Source organism: Carlito syrichta, unplaced genomic scaffold, assembly GCF_000164805.1.
Source record: "Carlito syrichta isolate Samal-C Ts95f unplaced genomic scaffold, Tarsius_syrichta-2.0.1 Scaffold306989, whole genome shotgun sequence".
Classification (NCBI taxonomy): Eukaryota; Metazoa; Chordata; class Mammalia; order Primates; family Tarsiidae; genus Carlito; species Carlito syrichta.
The window spans coordinates 214,968-229,779 of NW_007251085.1; the positions used below are offsets into that span (position 1 = coordinate 214,968).

Consider the following 14,812-nt stretch of genomic DNA (forward strand, 5'->3'; position numbering starts at 1 on the left):
GAGAGAGAGAGAGAGAGAGAGAGAGAGAAACAGGCAAAGTAATAAATTCTACCAGCACTGGTTTCTTTCTAAAAACCCCTTCGTTGGCTCCCTCTTGGCATAGAGTACAGTCCAAGTTCCTTATCGTGGCATACCATGTCCTTCACAATCGATGTCCTTAGCTTGGTTTTAAACATTCACCCCCTGACTCCTCATTCTGAACACGCTGAGCTTCTTGCTCTTCCTTTCACACTTTGGTGCCTTTTCACAGACATACTTACTCTACCTTGTAGTCCCTTCCCTCCTCTCTTGCTTCGTTGAAACTGTATCCATCCTTGCTGTTGAGAAGCTTCCCCCAGTCCATCTCAGCCAGAGGTGATTAACTTTGCCTTCCTTTTCTCTCACAGCCCCATCTGTCTCAATTGTAGAATTTTTTTTTTTTTTTGAGTTGGAGTCTCACTCTGTCACCCAGACTGGAGTGCAGTGGCCGCTCCCGGCCATCACAGCCTCGACCTGCTGGGCTCTGGCAATCCTTCCGCCTCAGCCTTCCAAGTAGCTTGAACTAAAGGCACGTGCTACCATACTCGGCTAATTTTTGATTTATTGTAGAGATGAGGTCTGGCCAAATTGCCCAGGTCTCAAACCCGCGGGCTCAAGCAATCCAATTCACTCACCTCAGCCTCCCAAAGCGCGGGATTACAAGCTGAGCTACCGAGCCTGGCAATTGTAAAACTTCTGACACTTACTGTCATTGTTTTTATCTCTGACTCCTACTAGACTGTGAGTCCCAAAGGGCAAGAACCTTGTCCTAGCCTTCTTCATATCCCCAGCACCCAACACAGAACCTAGTACATATCAGGGTGAGGAAGCTGCATAAGGCCTCAATCCCACTTCGGACTGGAAGGAGTGGGACAGGGGGTGGTAGCGAGAGGTTAAAGAAGAAAGCGAAGCAATAGAAAATGGAAATAATAGAGAGATCAAAGTCAGTGTATAGTGAATGGAGAGGGACAACATTCATGTGAAACACTGGGATAAGTAATATGAAGACTCACTAAAACTAGGTGAGGTTAGTTTTTAAAAACCACGATATTTCTGCAACACATACTATGTGTGGAATACACTATGTTACATACTGTGGAGATATAAAGTTAAATAAGACACCTCTCCATATATTGTGAAGATAAGACAAAGACAGAGACTGGCAACATCCATATGTACTAAATTTCTTAAATTTCTTAAAGTTCAGTATCATTTTCAACTTTAAGAATTTTAATATAAAGCCTCTCAGCAGTCAATAAGGTATTCTTTTAAGAAACATTAGATATGGAAACTGACTTACTAGCTGAGATCTCAGCAGTGCTCAACAAGACTAGTTTAGAAACAACTTTCTTAGAAAATGACCATAGAATTGTGAATGTTAATACTGTTCAAAAGTATTTATCATCTCTATGTGTCCCACACTGTCTTATATGAGTTTTTCTTTTTTTAAGAAGGCAAGGTCAGGGAAGGAAAGGGAGGAAAGGATTCACGGAGAATCTGAAAAGAGTGGATGAAAATAAAAGGTGAATAGACACAGAAAAGTATTTCAAAGAATCATAGTGGAGGCCGGGTTCGGTGGCTAAGCCTGTAATCCCAGCACTTTGGGAGGCCGAGGTGAGTGGATTGCCTGAGCCCGTGGGTTCAAGACCCTCCTGGGCAACTTGGTGAGACCTCATCTCTACAATAAATCAAAAAATTAGCCGGGTGTGGTAGCTCGCGCCTGAAGTTCCAGCTACTTGGAAGGCTGAGGCAGAAGGATCGCCGGAGCCCAGCAGGTCGAGGCTGCGGTGGCCGGGAGCGGCCACTGCACTTCAGTCTGGGCGACAGAGTGAGACTCCAACTCAAAAAAAACCCAAAAGAACATAGTGGGAATTCACAAGAGACAACAGGCATAAAAAATATCCCATTCAGGGAACAAAATTTTAAAACTGTAGATATGAATTAACTGTTTAAATGATGAAGTATCTGATGGCTGTAACATAAAATATGAGATTTTAAGAAAGTAAGTAGGAGGTGATTTAAATTCCATGATAGGCACTTAGCCAAAGGTAATTGGAGGGATGCTAGAAAAGAGATTAGAAAATGAAAATGATAAGGTTATTATGTGAAAAAGGGGTAAGACCTGATTGAAGTGGTTGGTGTATTTTTAGTGGTTCCTGAGACAGAGAGGAGGAATGTCTCAAGACATTATTATGCAGCAGCTCAACTTAATTTTTGTGTTTTATGACAGTGTGATACTGGAATGGCTTAGACATTTAGTTTTTAAATTTAATTTTAGTAATCCTACCATGTGGTTACCCCAGAGACCAGCTATGACCTCAATGAGCAGGGATTGGCTGAGCGCCAAATGAACTCATCAATTGAGCATTATGTCCTAGGGTACAGAGGAGAGTATAAAAGGGGGTGCAGGGACCCTGTCACACTGGCTCGTCAGTAGTTTCTGAACATCTAGAGGGCAGGATGTAAGATAGGTAAGTAGAAATGCAAAGCAGACATTGTGGTAATTGACAAAGGGTCTGAGTTAATGTGAGTGAGTGTGTGGTCTGCCTATGAGTGCTGATGTTAGAGAAGAAGTGGAGTAGGGGAGGAGGGATGTTCTCATTGAGCTGGAGTTGAGCTGGGCATTGAGTAGGGGCAGAAATTTTGAGTGAAGTTGGAGAGTGTGCAGGGAGTAGTTAATGTGAGTGAATGTGTTGTCAGACTATGAGTGCTGATGTTAGAGAAAGAGGTGGGATTGGGGAGGAGGAAAGTTCTCATTGAGTTGGAATTGAGTTGAACATTGAGTATGGGCAGAAATTTTGACTATAGTTGGTCAGTGGCCAGAAAGTAGGGAACAGAACTTGCTCAGTCGGGGGATAATTATACTGGTCTGGTGTGGAGCAGAAAATTCACATTGGAAGAGCAGTAGGAAATCAGTTGAGATTGTACTGGGGAGAAGAGGTTGGCAGGGATGGAGGGGAGTTGAAGGTGGTGCAGGGGAGGTCTGACTGAACAGTGAACTTTTGTTTATGTCATTTCCCTTGTCTGATGTCTGCCAATAAAAAAAGCTAAGCCTAATCTTGAATGTTATAGAAAGTTGATATGGAAGGGATACTACTAAATGTTAAATATAAAATAAGTGGCAACAATATTTAAGGAAAGTATGTTCCTACATTTTTGGTTTCAAATTGTGTTTTTGTGCTCAGAAAGAGGGAAAAGTTAAGTGTCTGAACAAGAACAAAAACTCTACCTTGCCACATTCTTGGACAGACAGGATTGCTTCATAGGTGATTGGGTTATTAAAGTGAAAGCAAAAGTCAAACTTAACCAAAAACAATCAAACAAACAAAAAACCCACGTGCAAGGCAGAGCTGGGGCAATCATTGAGGTCTCTTTGCTTCAGGGGCTCTGAGGAGCCCTTGTTTGTGACTAAATGTCTGCACACAGCAGTCTTTGCTCAAGTTATTTGGAGCCAAGATAGCTGTTGGTACGATGACAGTTACATGTCATCACAAAGTGGGCCCCATTTCTGATAAATGACACAGAAGTTGGCCCAGGCGGGTTGCTTGGCCTCTTTCAACCTGTTTTCCTCATCTGGTAAAATTAATGTGCTAGTCATGCTGACTTCATTGTAGGGTTTTTGTGATGTATGCATGAGGTAGTATGTGTCCAGCTCTTAGCAACAATGGTTGGTACATACTGCCGACTGTTGCAGGCATTATTAATATTTTAAAGAATAAATTTATCTAATGGCCTAGGGTAACACTTCTTAAATTACTTTAGATGGGATTAGACGCCCCTTTAGTCTTGTTCTGTACCTAGACCCAGGCCTAGGTTTGAACAGAATTGAACTTCTGTGTTTGGTGGCATGGAAGGTGGGGGAAGTGGGTATAGCAGGGTGAGAGGCAGCGGTGCAAGGTGTTGTGGCCATAGGAATATGAATTTCCATGCCAGCCTTTGGTTTCATTTGGCACTGACTGTTGTGCAAACAAAGCAGCACTGTGAGTGGCAGAGGAAAGTCAACACATTCTTGGAAATAAGTTGTAGCTTTTGCTTTGCTATTCTGTTTTTTCTATAGCCATAGAAATATTTCTTTGCTTTCAGACTCACAGTGAAAATACTTTCCAGGACATGATACAAATTTAAGCTTCAAAGGAAACTTCTATTTAAGATGATGAGGAATTAGCAAGATTTCCCTTGTTACTTGTTTTTAGTACAAGAATCCCTCAGATAGGGTTATTTAGCCTAGGGAGAAAGTTTTACATGTTAGAGCCCCCCCTTACCCCACTCCACCCCTGTAGCTATGGCTTATGCAGTACTTTTAAAGTTGAATATCTGGTATATCCCGATACCTCTGTGTGTGTGTGTGTGTGTGTGTGTGTGTGTGTGTTGTGAATGTATATATATATATATATATTTTAATTTTATTTTATTCATTCTCTCCATGTGTTTATATATCAGACTTTTCAAATTTTAGTATAAAATGTTAGCATAAAGTCTAGCAGTGTGATAATTCATTCTCCAATAGTTGCTTCCTTGTACCTCAGATGTCTGGCAGGATGTTATAGAAACTGGTCCTAGGTCAATATTCGAAGCACAGGGAAGCTCTGTGTGACCAAGTCAATGGAACTTTCCTGTTTTCTGGTTCTGTGGTATATGTTTAAAGGCAGGTTTCAAGCAGAAAAATTTTAGCACTCACCTCTTTTTCACAAATGCAGGACTTTTTGCAATAGCAATACAGTAAATGGCCACTTGTAATATTAGGCTTGTGGCAATGATGATGGACTGGGAAGTGATAGAGCCTTCTAACCCCATTCTTCTAGAGATAACACATACTCATGAGACATTCAGTCTCTGTTCTCAAAAGGCTGACAATTTAGTTGAGAAATCAGACCTTAATACACATTCTATGCTGTAACAATGGAGACCAATATGGAAACAACTAGGTGACTGGAATATGCAATGCCTTTCAGTTTTTTTTTGAAAAAAATTTATTTTAAAGACGTGGTGTACAATTCAGGGTTAGGTATACAAATTGCCATTGCCTTTCAGTTTTAACATTTAAGAGGATATCACATTTACCTGGCATTTTCCATAGCACTCTCTCTTTTTAAAAGTTTTTTTAGCTAATAGTTGAATTTACATTTCACTATGAATTATGTTAAAACACTTTTTCCTCAACTCTTCCCAACCACTTAGGTGATAAAAAAAAAGAGCGATAATGGAGTTTTGCAAACTCTTCTAGGAAAGTCCTAAAATTCATTATCTTTAATACCTAGCTTTGGAATTCTTTCAACAAGTAGTGATTATTTCCTTCAATTCATTCATTCTTATGCCCCTCCTCGCCCTATAAAACAATGTTCACTAATTGAAAAGTACCCAAGTAAGAAACAAAATCTGCCCAATTCCATCAGAGGTAAATCTCGCTTTTCCTTTTCAGTTTTTGTCTAAGCACATATGACTGAATTTATTGCTTTATAATCTGCTTTGGTTTTTTGGGGAGGTGGTTCTTGTAGGTATTTTCTCATGTGTTTTCTCGGGTCACTTTTAATCTCTTTTCATTCTTTTCCTCTAGGGCACCAGGGGCCGGAGAGGCCCGATTTCAGAGCGCTGCTGGCTCTGCTGGTGATAGAAACAATAAGATGAAGTTATAACAGGTGGGGGAGGGGGAGGGGGCGGAAAAGATTCTTTGAGAGAGAAGAATAAAAGATGAAGAAAGCTCCACTTGAAGACCTATGAAATTTCCGACACTAGAACCTTTGTGTATAGTTTTTGGTAACCCTCGGCAGGGGGCGCTCGGAAATTGTCGCCACTTTCCGGACAACCTCCCGGACTTTACCCTCTAGAAAATTGTACAGTGTTTCCGGCTCTTCTCAGTTGTAGACACTCGTAAGTTTTCGGCAGTTTCCGGGGAAACTCGGGGATTCTGCGTCTGGCTCGCTGCGTTCCGATAGCAGGGTTCGGCGGGGCAGGATCCCAAGCTGGTCATGGCGTCCCCATCTCGGAGACTGCAAACGAAACCCGTTATTACTTGTTTCAAGAGCGTCCTACTGATCTACACTTTTATCTTCTGGGTGAGAGACGGAGGCGTCCGCGGACGTCAGGGGATCCCGGCTTAGGTGGGGGGTGTGACCGTGAGCCGAGGGAGCGCAAGTCGGGGCTGGGGTGGGGTTTGGGCGGCCATCGCTCCTGGGACCCTGGCGCTGGCAACAAGTAACTTCGGCAGGAGCTTGGAGCTGGGGCATCTCGCCGGCACCAGGGTCGGGGTGCGGAAAGAAGGCAGCCAATAGGCTGAACTGGGACTCAGATGTGCCGAGCGTTCGAGTTCCAGGCAGGAGGTGAGGAGGGGAGTTAAACCCTCAGAGGACAGAGAGGGTGCCCCTGGACCTTTGAAGAGTCAAGGTTTGCCCGGCCTCTCTGAGGGCTCACTTGCATAATAAATGTCTTTCTTTTCACTGCTTCACAAGAGGGGAGTGTTTCGCAGGTAAGTATAGTATGGCCCAACTCCCGCCAGTCTATCCTTGGACTTGCTTTTGTGTATCATTCCTTGTACCCTGTGTTCAGTCCTAAACTGGAGGGTGGGGGCAGGGGAAGTTTTGAGAACTCATGGAAACAATTTTCCTCCCCTTAAGAAGGTTTTCTTCCTTAGGTAGGGGTAAAACAAGGAAGTTTTGGTCCCTGGAGAAAATATGCCCTGGGCTTGTGTTTACCTACAAAAAAAAAATGAATTCTAAGAATTTTGACAAGATGCCATGTCCACACCCTACCCTTGTGTGTGAATCGCCTCCGACCCCAGGCTACTCTCCCCTCATGTCTGTCAGTATCACATCTATTGTGTCTTAAATACCTCGTGCGTTGTGATTTGAGGATGCTGCTGTACCCAGTGCTTAACTGTTTTGTTCTGTGATTTTCCACATAGATCACTGGTGTTATCCTTCTTGCTGTTGGCATTTGGGGCAAGGTGAGCCTGGAGAATTATTTTTCCCTTTTAAATGAGAAGGCCACCAATGTCCCCTTCGTGCTCATTGGCACTGGCACTGTCATTATTCTTTTGGGTACCTTTGGTTGTTTTGCTACCTGCCGAGCTTCTGCGTGGATGCTAAAACTGGTGAGTCCTTATTTTCTTTAGAATTGATTCTTAGGTTTTTTTTTTAAGTTCTGTATATTGTAGACTTTGTTTCTGGTAACTCGACATGGCCCTTTACAATTTTTCCGGTTCCTTATGAAAACTTACCAAGTAACAGTTCAACTGCCAATTCCCACTTTCAAAATAGACATCTTGTTATTACTTTCTCTGTCCTTTTCAATAAAAACGTACTGAACTGATTGAGCAGAAGATCATTATTTTTTCTTTGACTCCCTTTGCAGCTGTGATATATCTTATTTATGCTGACTTAGACTTTTTTATCCCACAGTATGCAATGTTTCTGACTCTCATTTTTTTGGTCGAATTGGTCGCTGCCATTGTAGGATTTGTTTTCAGACATGAGGTAAGTCTGAATCGGGGAAGCTTAATATGTCAAATTTATCTTCTGAGATATAAAAATTGATTAATTTAAGTTGCAAAGTTAGACCTCTATATTTAAACCTGTAGCTGACAGTAATGACTTTCTTGTAAAGGTTCTGGCCCACTTTTAATATTAATGAAAATTTAGCAAATTGTAAAGGCTAACAATAACCAGAAAAAATAGTTACATTTATTTCCAGTCAGTTTTCTGCGCATAAGAACCTGTTAAGGGAGAGATAGTATAATTTATAGCTTTACCGATAGGAAAATATTCAAAGCACAAAATCGATAACTTCTTCACTTACACCAAGCATTTTGAAAAGATTAGATATGCTTAATACAAATTATCAAAAGTTTAATTTTGAACTAGAAATCAGGTAAACCTGGAGTTCTTAGGAAATCATTCGGTGAGTAGTGAAGGCTCATCAGCGAGAGTGTTTTACAAACTGGTAGTGCAGCCTCCCAAAGTAAGGTTTTGTAGCTTAAAAATTTCTTAGGCAACAAATCTGTATTCAATTTAAAGTGGAAAAAGATTGGGGGGGAGTGTATGCTGCCACTTGGATAGATACATGCTCCTACAGTACTTTGAACTTGTAGTGGTTATCATTTTATACTGTAATGTTTTGGTTAGTAGTCACCTCAGTTAAACTATATCCCTTAGAGGACAGGATTGGTCTGTGGAAGTTAATTACCATATATGTTATTTCTGTCAAAGATATGTCTATTGATCAGATAGGTGAACTTATTTGATCTAGAAATCAGAAGAAATTTTTAGAATATTTGTTTACTGGCATTGTGTTTTCTTTGCTGTAGATTAAGAACAGCTTTAAAAATAATTATGAGAAGGCATTGAAGCAATATAACTCTACGGGAGATTATAGAAGCCATGCTGTAGATAGGATCCAAAGTACGGTAAGTGGATATAGGTGGTGATTTCTTAAGAGGGGAACACAGTTTCTACCACCTCAGAGAAAAGGATAGGACCTGGCTACTAGATGTTGTTCACTTATACAGGAAAGAAGTATGACACATTTTATTGCCTTCACATACACACCTGTTCTCTTCCTCTTTCCTCCCTGCTTTCATTATAGACCAACTATAGCAGAAAAGTAAGGCCAATACCAAACTGCCATGTTTGGTGCTAATCTCTTGAATCAGTTCAGGGGAGAGATCATTGAGTATAATGTTGTTTTAAGCACAAATTGCAGTCTTAGAAGATGATGTTAGGTTAAATGTTTGGCTACAAAGTTGTAATATGAATTATAAATGCTTTTGTTGGATTTTTCAGTTACATTGTTGTGGTGTCACCGATTATAAAGATTGGAAAGATACTAATTATTACTCAGAAAAAGGATTTCCCAAGAGTTGCTGTAAACATGAAGATTGTTCTCCACAGAGAGATGCAGATAAAGTAAACAATGAAGTAAGGAGCCTTTAAAAACTTTGACAGTGTTTGAGGACTTAACTGAACATAGTTGGCTCAATTTTTAATTTTTACTCACGTTAATATACCTAAGCTAAAATAGGCAGGGCAGGTTAAGACTTGAGTTCATATAAACAGCAAGTAACACTTTAAAAATTTTTTTTATTATAGTCATGTGGGGTGCAAGTGGGGATGAACGACATAAGTAGATTGCATGCAGGTGAAGTTTGGGCTCCTAACTGGCCCTCACTCCCCTAGCAGTGGATCAGGTACTCTGTGTTGTCACGTGCCCTCTACCCTCCTCCCTCCCTCCCTCACCTAGCAGTGCCCAGCGACTGCTGGTCCTTCTCTTGTGCTAATGTGACTAATGTTCAGGGCCCACTTATGAGTGAGAACATGTGATATTCAGTTCCTTGTTTCTGTGATAGATCACTTAGTGTGATGGTCTCCAACTCCATCCAATTTGCTGTGAAGTCCATAATTTTGTTCTTTATGGCTGTGTAATACTCCATCATGTATATGTAGCACATTTTCTTTATCCAGTCTACTTTTGATGGGCAGTAGGGTTGGTTTCATGTTTTTGCTGTTGTGAATAGTGTGGCAGTAAACATGGATGTGCAGTTGTCTTTTTTGTAGAATGATTTATGTTCCTCTGGGTATGTTCCCAGGAGAGGGGTTGCTGGATCATATGGAAGGTCAATTTTTAGTTCTTTTATGAATCACTTCACTGCTTTCCATGGAGGCTGAACTAGTTTGCACGCCCACTAATGTTGTAGAAGTGTTCCCTTTTCTCCGTACTCACGCCAGCATCTGTTATTTTTTGAGTTATTATTGATAGCTACTCTTACTGGAGTTAGGTGGCATCTCATTGTAGTTTTAATTTGCATTTCTCTGATGATTAGTGAGGCTGAGCAGATTTTCGTGTGTCTGTTGACTGCTTGTATATCATCTTTTGAGAAGTGTCTGTTCATGTCATTTGCCCACTTTTTAATGGGGTTGTCTTTTTCCTTTCACTTTGTTTGAGTTTCTTATAGATCCTGGATGTTAGGCCCTTGTCAGATGCATAATTTGAAAATATTTTTTTCTCTTTCTGTGGGTTATCTCTTTACTCTCTTCGTTTCTTTTGCTGTGCAAATGCTTTTCAGTTTGATGAGGTCTCACTTATCTGTCTTAGCTTTTATGGCATTTGCTTTTGGGGACTTGGTCAATAATTCATTGCTACTCTGACATCCATAAGGGTGCTTTCTATGTTTTCTTCTAGGATTCTTGTAGTTTGAGCTTTTACATTTAGTTCTTTGATCCATTTTGAGCTGATTTTTGTATATGGTGTTAGGTAGGGGTCTAGTTTCATTCTTCTGTGTGTTAGGCTAGCCAATTTTCCCAGCACCATTTGCTAAATATAGTCTCCTTTCTCCAGTGCTTGTTATTAGTGGCTTTGTCGAAGATGAGTTGGTTGAGAGACTGAGTTTTTGCTTCTGGAATCTCTGTCCTGTTCCATTGGTCTGTGTGCTTATTCTAGTACCAATATCAGACTGCTTTGGTTACTGTAGCCTTATAATGAAGTTTAAAGTTTGAAAGTGTGATACCTCCCACTTTGTTCCTTTTGCTGAGGATTGTTTTGGCTATTTGTGTTCTTTTTTGTTCCCATATGAATTTCTGTACTGCCATTTCTAGGTCTGAGTAGATATTGGTAATTTGATGGGTATTGTATTGGATCTGTAGATTGCCTTGGATGGGATGGACATCTTGACAATATTGATTCTTCCAATCCATAATCATGTAATGTTTTTCCATTTGGGTCATCCTTGATTTTTTTTTTGAGCAGCATTTTGTAGTTCTCATTGTAAAGGTTTTTCACTTCTCTGGTTAGATAGATGCCAGGATATTTAATTTTTTGTGGCTATTGTGAGCTTGTTGCTGGTGTATAGAAATGCAACTGTCTTTTACTCATGGATTGTAACCCGAAACTTTACCCAAATCATTTATCAGTGTGAGGAGGCTTTTGACAGATTCCTTAGGGTTTTCAAGGTCTAGAATCATGTCATCTGCAAAGAGGGATAGCTTAACTTCCTCTTTTCCTATTTGGATACCCCTGATTTCCTTCTCTTGCCTTATTGCTCTGGCTAGGACTTCCAGCACTATGTTGAACAGGAGGGGTGAGAGTAGGCATCCCTGTCTTGTTCCCATTCTTAGGGGGAATGCTTCCAGCTTCTACACATTCAGCAAAATGTTGGCTGTGGATTCATCATAGATGACTCTTACTGTTTTGAGGACTGTTCCTTCTATGCCTATGTGCTCAAAGGTTTTTATCAGGAAGGGATGGTAGATTTTGTCAAATGACTTTTCTGCATCTAATGATATAATGTGGTTCTTGGTTTAACACCTGTTAATGTTCTGAATTACCCTATGTTCTTGTGAATGTTGAACCAGCCCTGCATCCCAGGAATGAAGCCCACCTGGTTATGGTAGATTATCCTTGAGGTATATTATTGTATCCAATTTGCTAGAACTTGAGAATTTTTGCGTCTATGTTCATCAAGGAGATTGGCCTGTAATTCTCTTTCCTTGTTGGATCTTTGCCAGGGTTGGGCATCAGTATGATGTTAACTTCACAAAATGAGTTGGGGAGAATTTCATCATTCTTGACTGCCTGGAATACTTTCAATAACATTGGTATTATTTCCTCCTTGTATGTCTTATAGAAATTAGCTGCAATGCCGTCTAGTCTGGGGCTTTTCTTTTGGTGGGGAGATTTCTTATGACTGAGTCAATTTTCTGAATTGTTATTAGTCTGTTGAGAGTTTCAGTTTCTTCTTGTTTAAACCTTGGGACGTTGTGTGATATCAGAAAGTCTTCCATTTCCTTTAGGTTTTCCAGTTTATTTGCATACAGGTGTTCTTAATATTCTCTGATAATCTTTTGAATTTCTTTAGGGTCAATTGTGAGTTCACTTTGTGTTTATAATTGTGTTTATTTGGACTTTCTCTCTTTTTTTAGTCCATCTGGCTAGGAGTCCGTCAATCTTATATATACTTTCAAAGAATGAACTTTTTGTCTTGTTGATCTTTTCTGTGATATTTTTGTCTTCTATATCCTGCATTTGTGATTTTTTATCTTTGTGATCTGTATTCTTCTACTGATATTAGGAGTTAGATGATCTTGCCTTTCCAGCTCCTTTAGGCGTGTCGTTAGGCTGTTTACTTGTGATCTTTCTGTTTTCTAGCAAGTAACACTTTTAAATGCCTAATCCAAAATGTGGAAATAGTTGGGAATAACAATTTGTTCTGTTGAGAACATATAGAAGAGAATTGATTTCAATAATTTCTGCAGAGGTGTATGATCAAAGTATTTTTTTACCATAAAGAAAAGCACAGATTGCTTGTGTTATACTTAATCTGTTTTTTTTTCTTCTATTAGGGTTGTTTTATAAAGGTGATGACCATTATAGAGTCAAAAATGGGAGTTGTTGCAGGAATTTCCTTTGGAGTTGCTTGCTTCCAGGTAAGCCCTTGTAGTTCCTTAGGAACTATTTCATCCTTCCTATAAGTGTAAACTAGAAGATTTTCACTTTTAAGGCTTAAAGTTTTTGCTTCAGAGGCCTGAATTAGTGAAGATATTTTTAGATAAGTCACATTTTCACAAAACTCTCAGTTATTGGCTACAGTATATAAATATTTTTCTTGTGGTGCAGTTTTGATTGCATTTATTTTGTATATGTAGTAATGATTTTGATTGCGATTGAGTCTTTATTTAGTTTTGTTTTATTTATGTTTTGCTCTTTTCATTCCAGTTTTTTGAGGTATTGGATCTTTCATTTTCCTACACTGTTTTTTCACAGCTACAGAGTTCTCTAAATTTTTATTCCTATTGTACACACTCTTTACCATGGCCAATCATGCCTTGAAACTACAAAAAGAAAACCAAAGCAAGACTCAGAATTAACTTCTTCTAGCAGTGCATGTCCTTTGAAAGCAGTTAACTGTGGAAAGAGTCAGTGCCCTCTTAGTAATGGCAACTTTCCAACATTATAGTTCATTAACTAAACAAAACATGAGATAGATGGGAACCTTGGTTTTCCCTGCTGTTAGTCACGTTCTGAAACATTATTAGTATCTTTCTTTCCTGGGATATAACTGCCTGATGAGTTGCATATAAGATCTAACCTGTTAAAATTTAGATCATTCAACCTGACATTCATTATGTTCCTATTATTTTGGGTAGATGTTATGTTACAGGTCAAATTGTATTTCCCAAGTTGTTTTTCTCACTGTAGCATGAAAAGTTTGTATTGTGGCTCTAAATAATTTTTTCAGGGCATGGGGCTTTCTTTATACTACAAACACTGTGGAAATGAGATCAATCCAAGCCTAGTTTTCATATATTTTTAAAGTAGCAAGCATAGCTGTATATAAGTCTGCACTAATAGAAAAGCCACTAGCCACCTTTGAAAGGCTCTAGTTATTAAATAAAATTAAAGCGTCAGTTGCTGGAGCTCCATTTTAAGCACTCAATAACCACATGACTGCTGTCTTCTGTATTGGACAGCACAAGGATTATGGAACATTTCTATTATTGAAGCACTGCTCTAGATCTTTCCAAGAAAATCTCTGCCCTCATGAATGGAGATATTACTTGATAGGATATTTATTGAAAGCCATGTTCTTATTTTTTTCTGGTAACTGAGAGTAAAAAAAGTTTCTGCAAAACTAATGACTTCTGACTTTTCCTTGAGTGACAGTTTCCTGAACTGTCACCTGATTTTCTTTTAGTGACAGTTGTGAAATTCTGGGTCACAGTAGTAGTAAAATTTGACTTATATTCTTTGAATGTAATCTAGATTCTGCAGAATGTCAACATAACTGTCTAGAAAAACCTAAGGAAGGAAATTATTAGTGAATTGTAAGTGAACGGAGAATATATCTATATTCTGAGGTCTTCAAGTTCTTGTGTGTGTGTTTAATTTTGTTCATGTTTTATTTCCAGCTTATTGGAATCTTTCTAGCCTACTGCCTCTCTCGTGCCATAACAAATAACCAGTATGAGATAGTGTAACCAGCATATCTGCCGGCTTACTCCTCTCCAACTTTAAGGTGTGTTCGTTTTGGTTCTCAGCTCTGTTAGTGTTGATATTTATTCCAGCCTGTGCATGTGATGCATGGACAGAGTTTGCCAAGAAGGTCTTGTTCAGTAGTGTATTGAATTATACTCAGGGACATCTCATGGATCACCTACCAGCAACTTGACCACACTTTTTAAATGAAATAGTGAAAAACAAATCACTTCATATTAATACTATAGCACTGAAACTAATTATTTTATTGTAATAATATTTGACTTATGATGGAATTTTGCACGTTGAGGAGCTTGTTTATATCAAAAAAATCAAGATTTTATATCTTATATTTTTCTAACGTGTGGTAACAATCTGCCTTCAACTTCAAAAGTCTCTTTCTTTTAAGGCTACAGTAACTTGCTTATCTATCTTTTCAAGTTATGCCATATGATACAAAGGGTATACCCACAGCTGCCTTTCTTATACAAATGCTCTTTATTGCTACATTCTGTTACTAAGAAGTGTCAGCACCACTGTGAAAGCACTTCACACATACTCTTTCTAAGTAATGCCAGCTGATACCTTTTTTTTAACGTATATCTCAGTATATATTCCATCTCTTTATTTGGTTTTTCATGCAATTTGAACGGAAAACCTAAAGAAAGCACATTTTTGAAAAATTTGCGCTGGCATAAATTTGTCCTGTATAATCACCAGCAATCTCTTCTTTTTTTTTCACTTTTAAATTTTAAAGATGTGGGGTTCAATTCAGGGTTAGGTATACAAATATTCATTGTGCAGGTACCCTTGCTGATGAGGTGTGACCCCCCCC

General features: G+C 39.2%; 1 protein-coding gene across 2 annotated transcripts in view; it reads left to right on the forward strand.

The window, feature by feature from the left end:
- Positions 1-5,821: 5,821 nt before the first annotated feature.
- The window catches only part of TSPAN6 (tetraspanin 6), a 10,020-nt gene continuing 1,029 nt past the window's right edge, over positions 5,822-14,812 (forward strand). The window contains exons 1-8 of one of the 2 annotated variants that reach the window (XM_021715316.1): positions 5,934-6,071; positions 6,465-6,481; positions 6,917-7,105; positions 7,413-7,487; positions 8,318-8,416; positions 8,793-8,927; positions 12,345-12,428; positions 13,911-14,017. In XM_021715316.1, the coding sequence (XP_021570991.1) occupies positions 7,094-7,105; positions 7,413-7,487; positions 8,318-8,416; positions 8,793-8,927; positions 12,345-12,428; positions 13,911-13,979 (474 nt within the window). In that variant the 5' untranslated portion in view covers positions 5,934-6,071; positions 6,465-6,481; positions 6,917-7,093 and the 3' untranslated portion in view covers positions 13,980-14,017. Of the gene's footprint in view, positions 6,072-6,464; positions 6,482-6,916; positions 7,106-7,412; positions 7,488-8,317; positions 8,417-8,792; positions 8,928-12,344; positions 12,429-13,910; positions 14,018-14,812 lie in introns of both variants that reach the window. The other variant, XM_021715315.1, reaches the window with a different exon arrangement.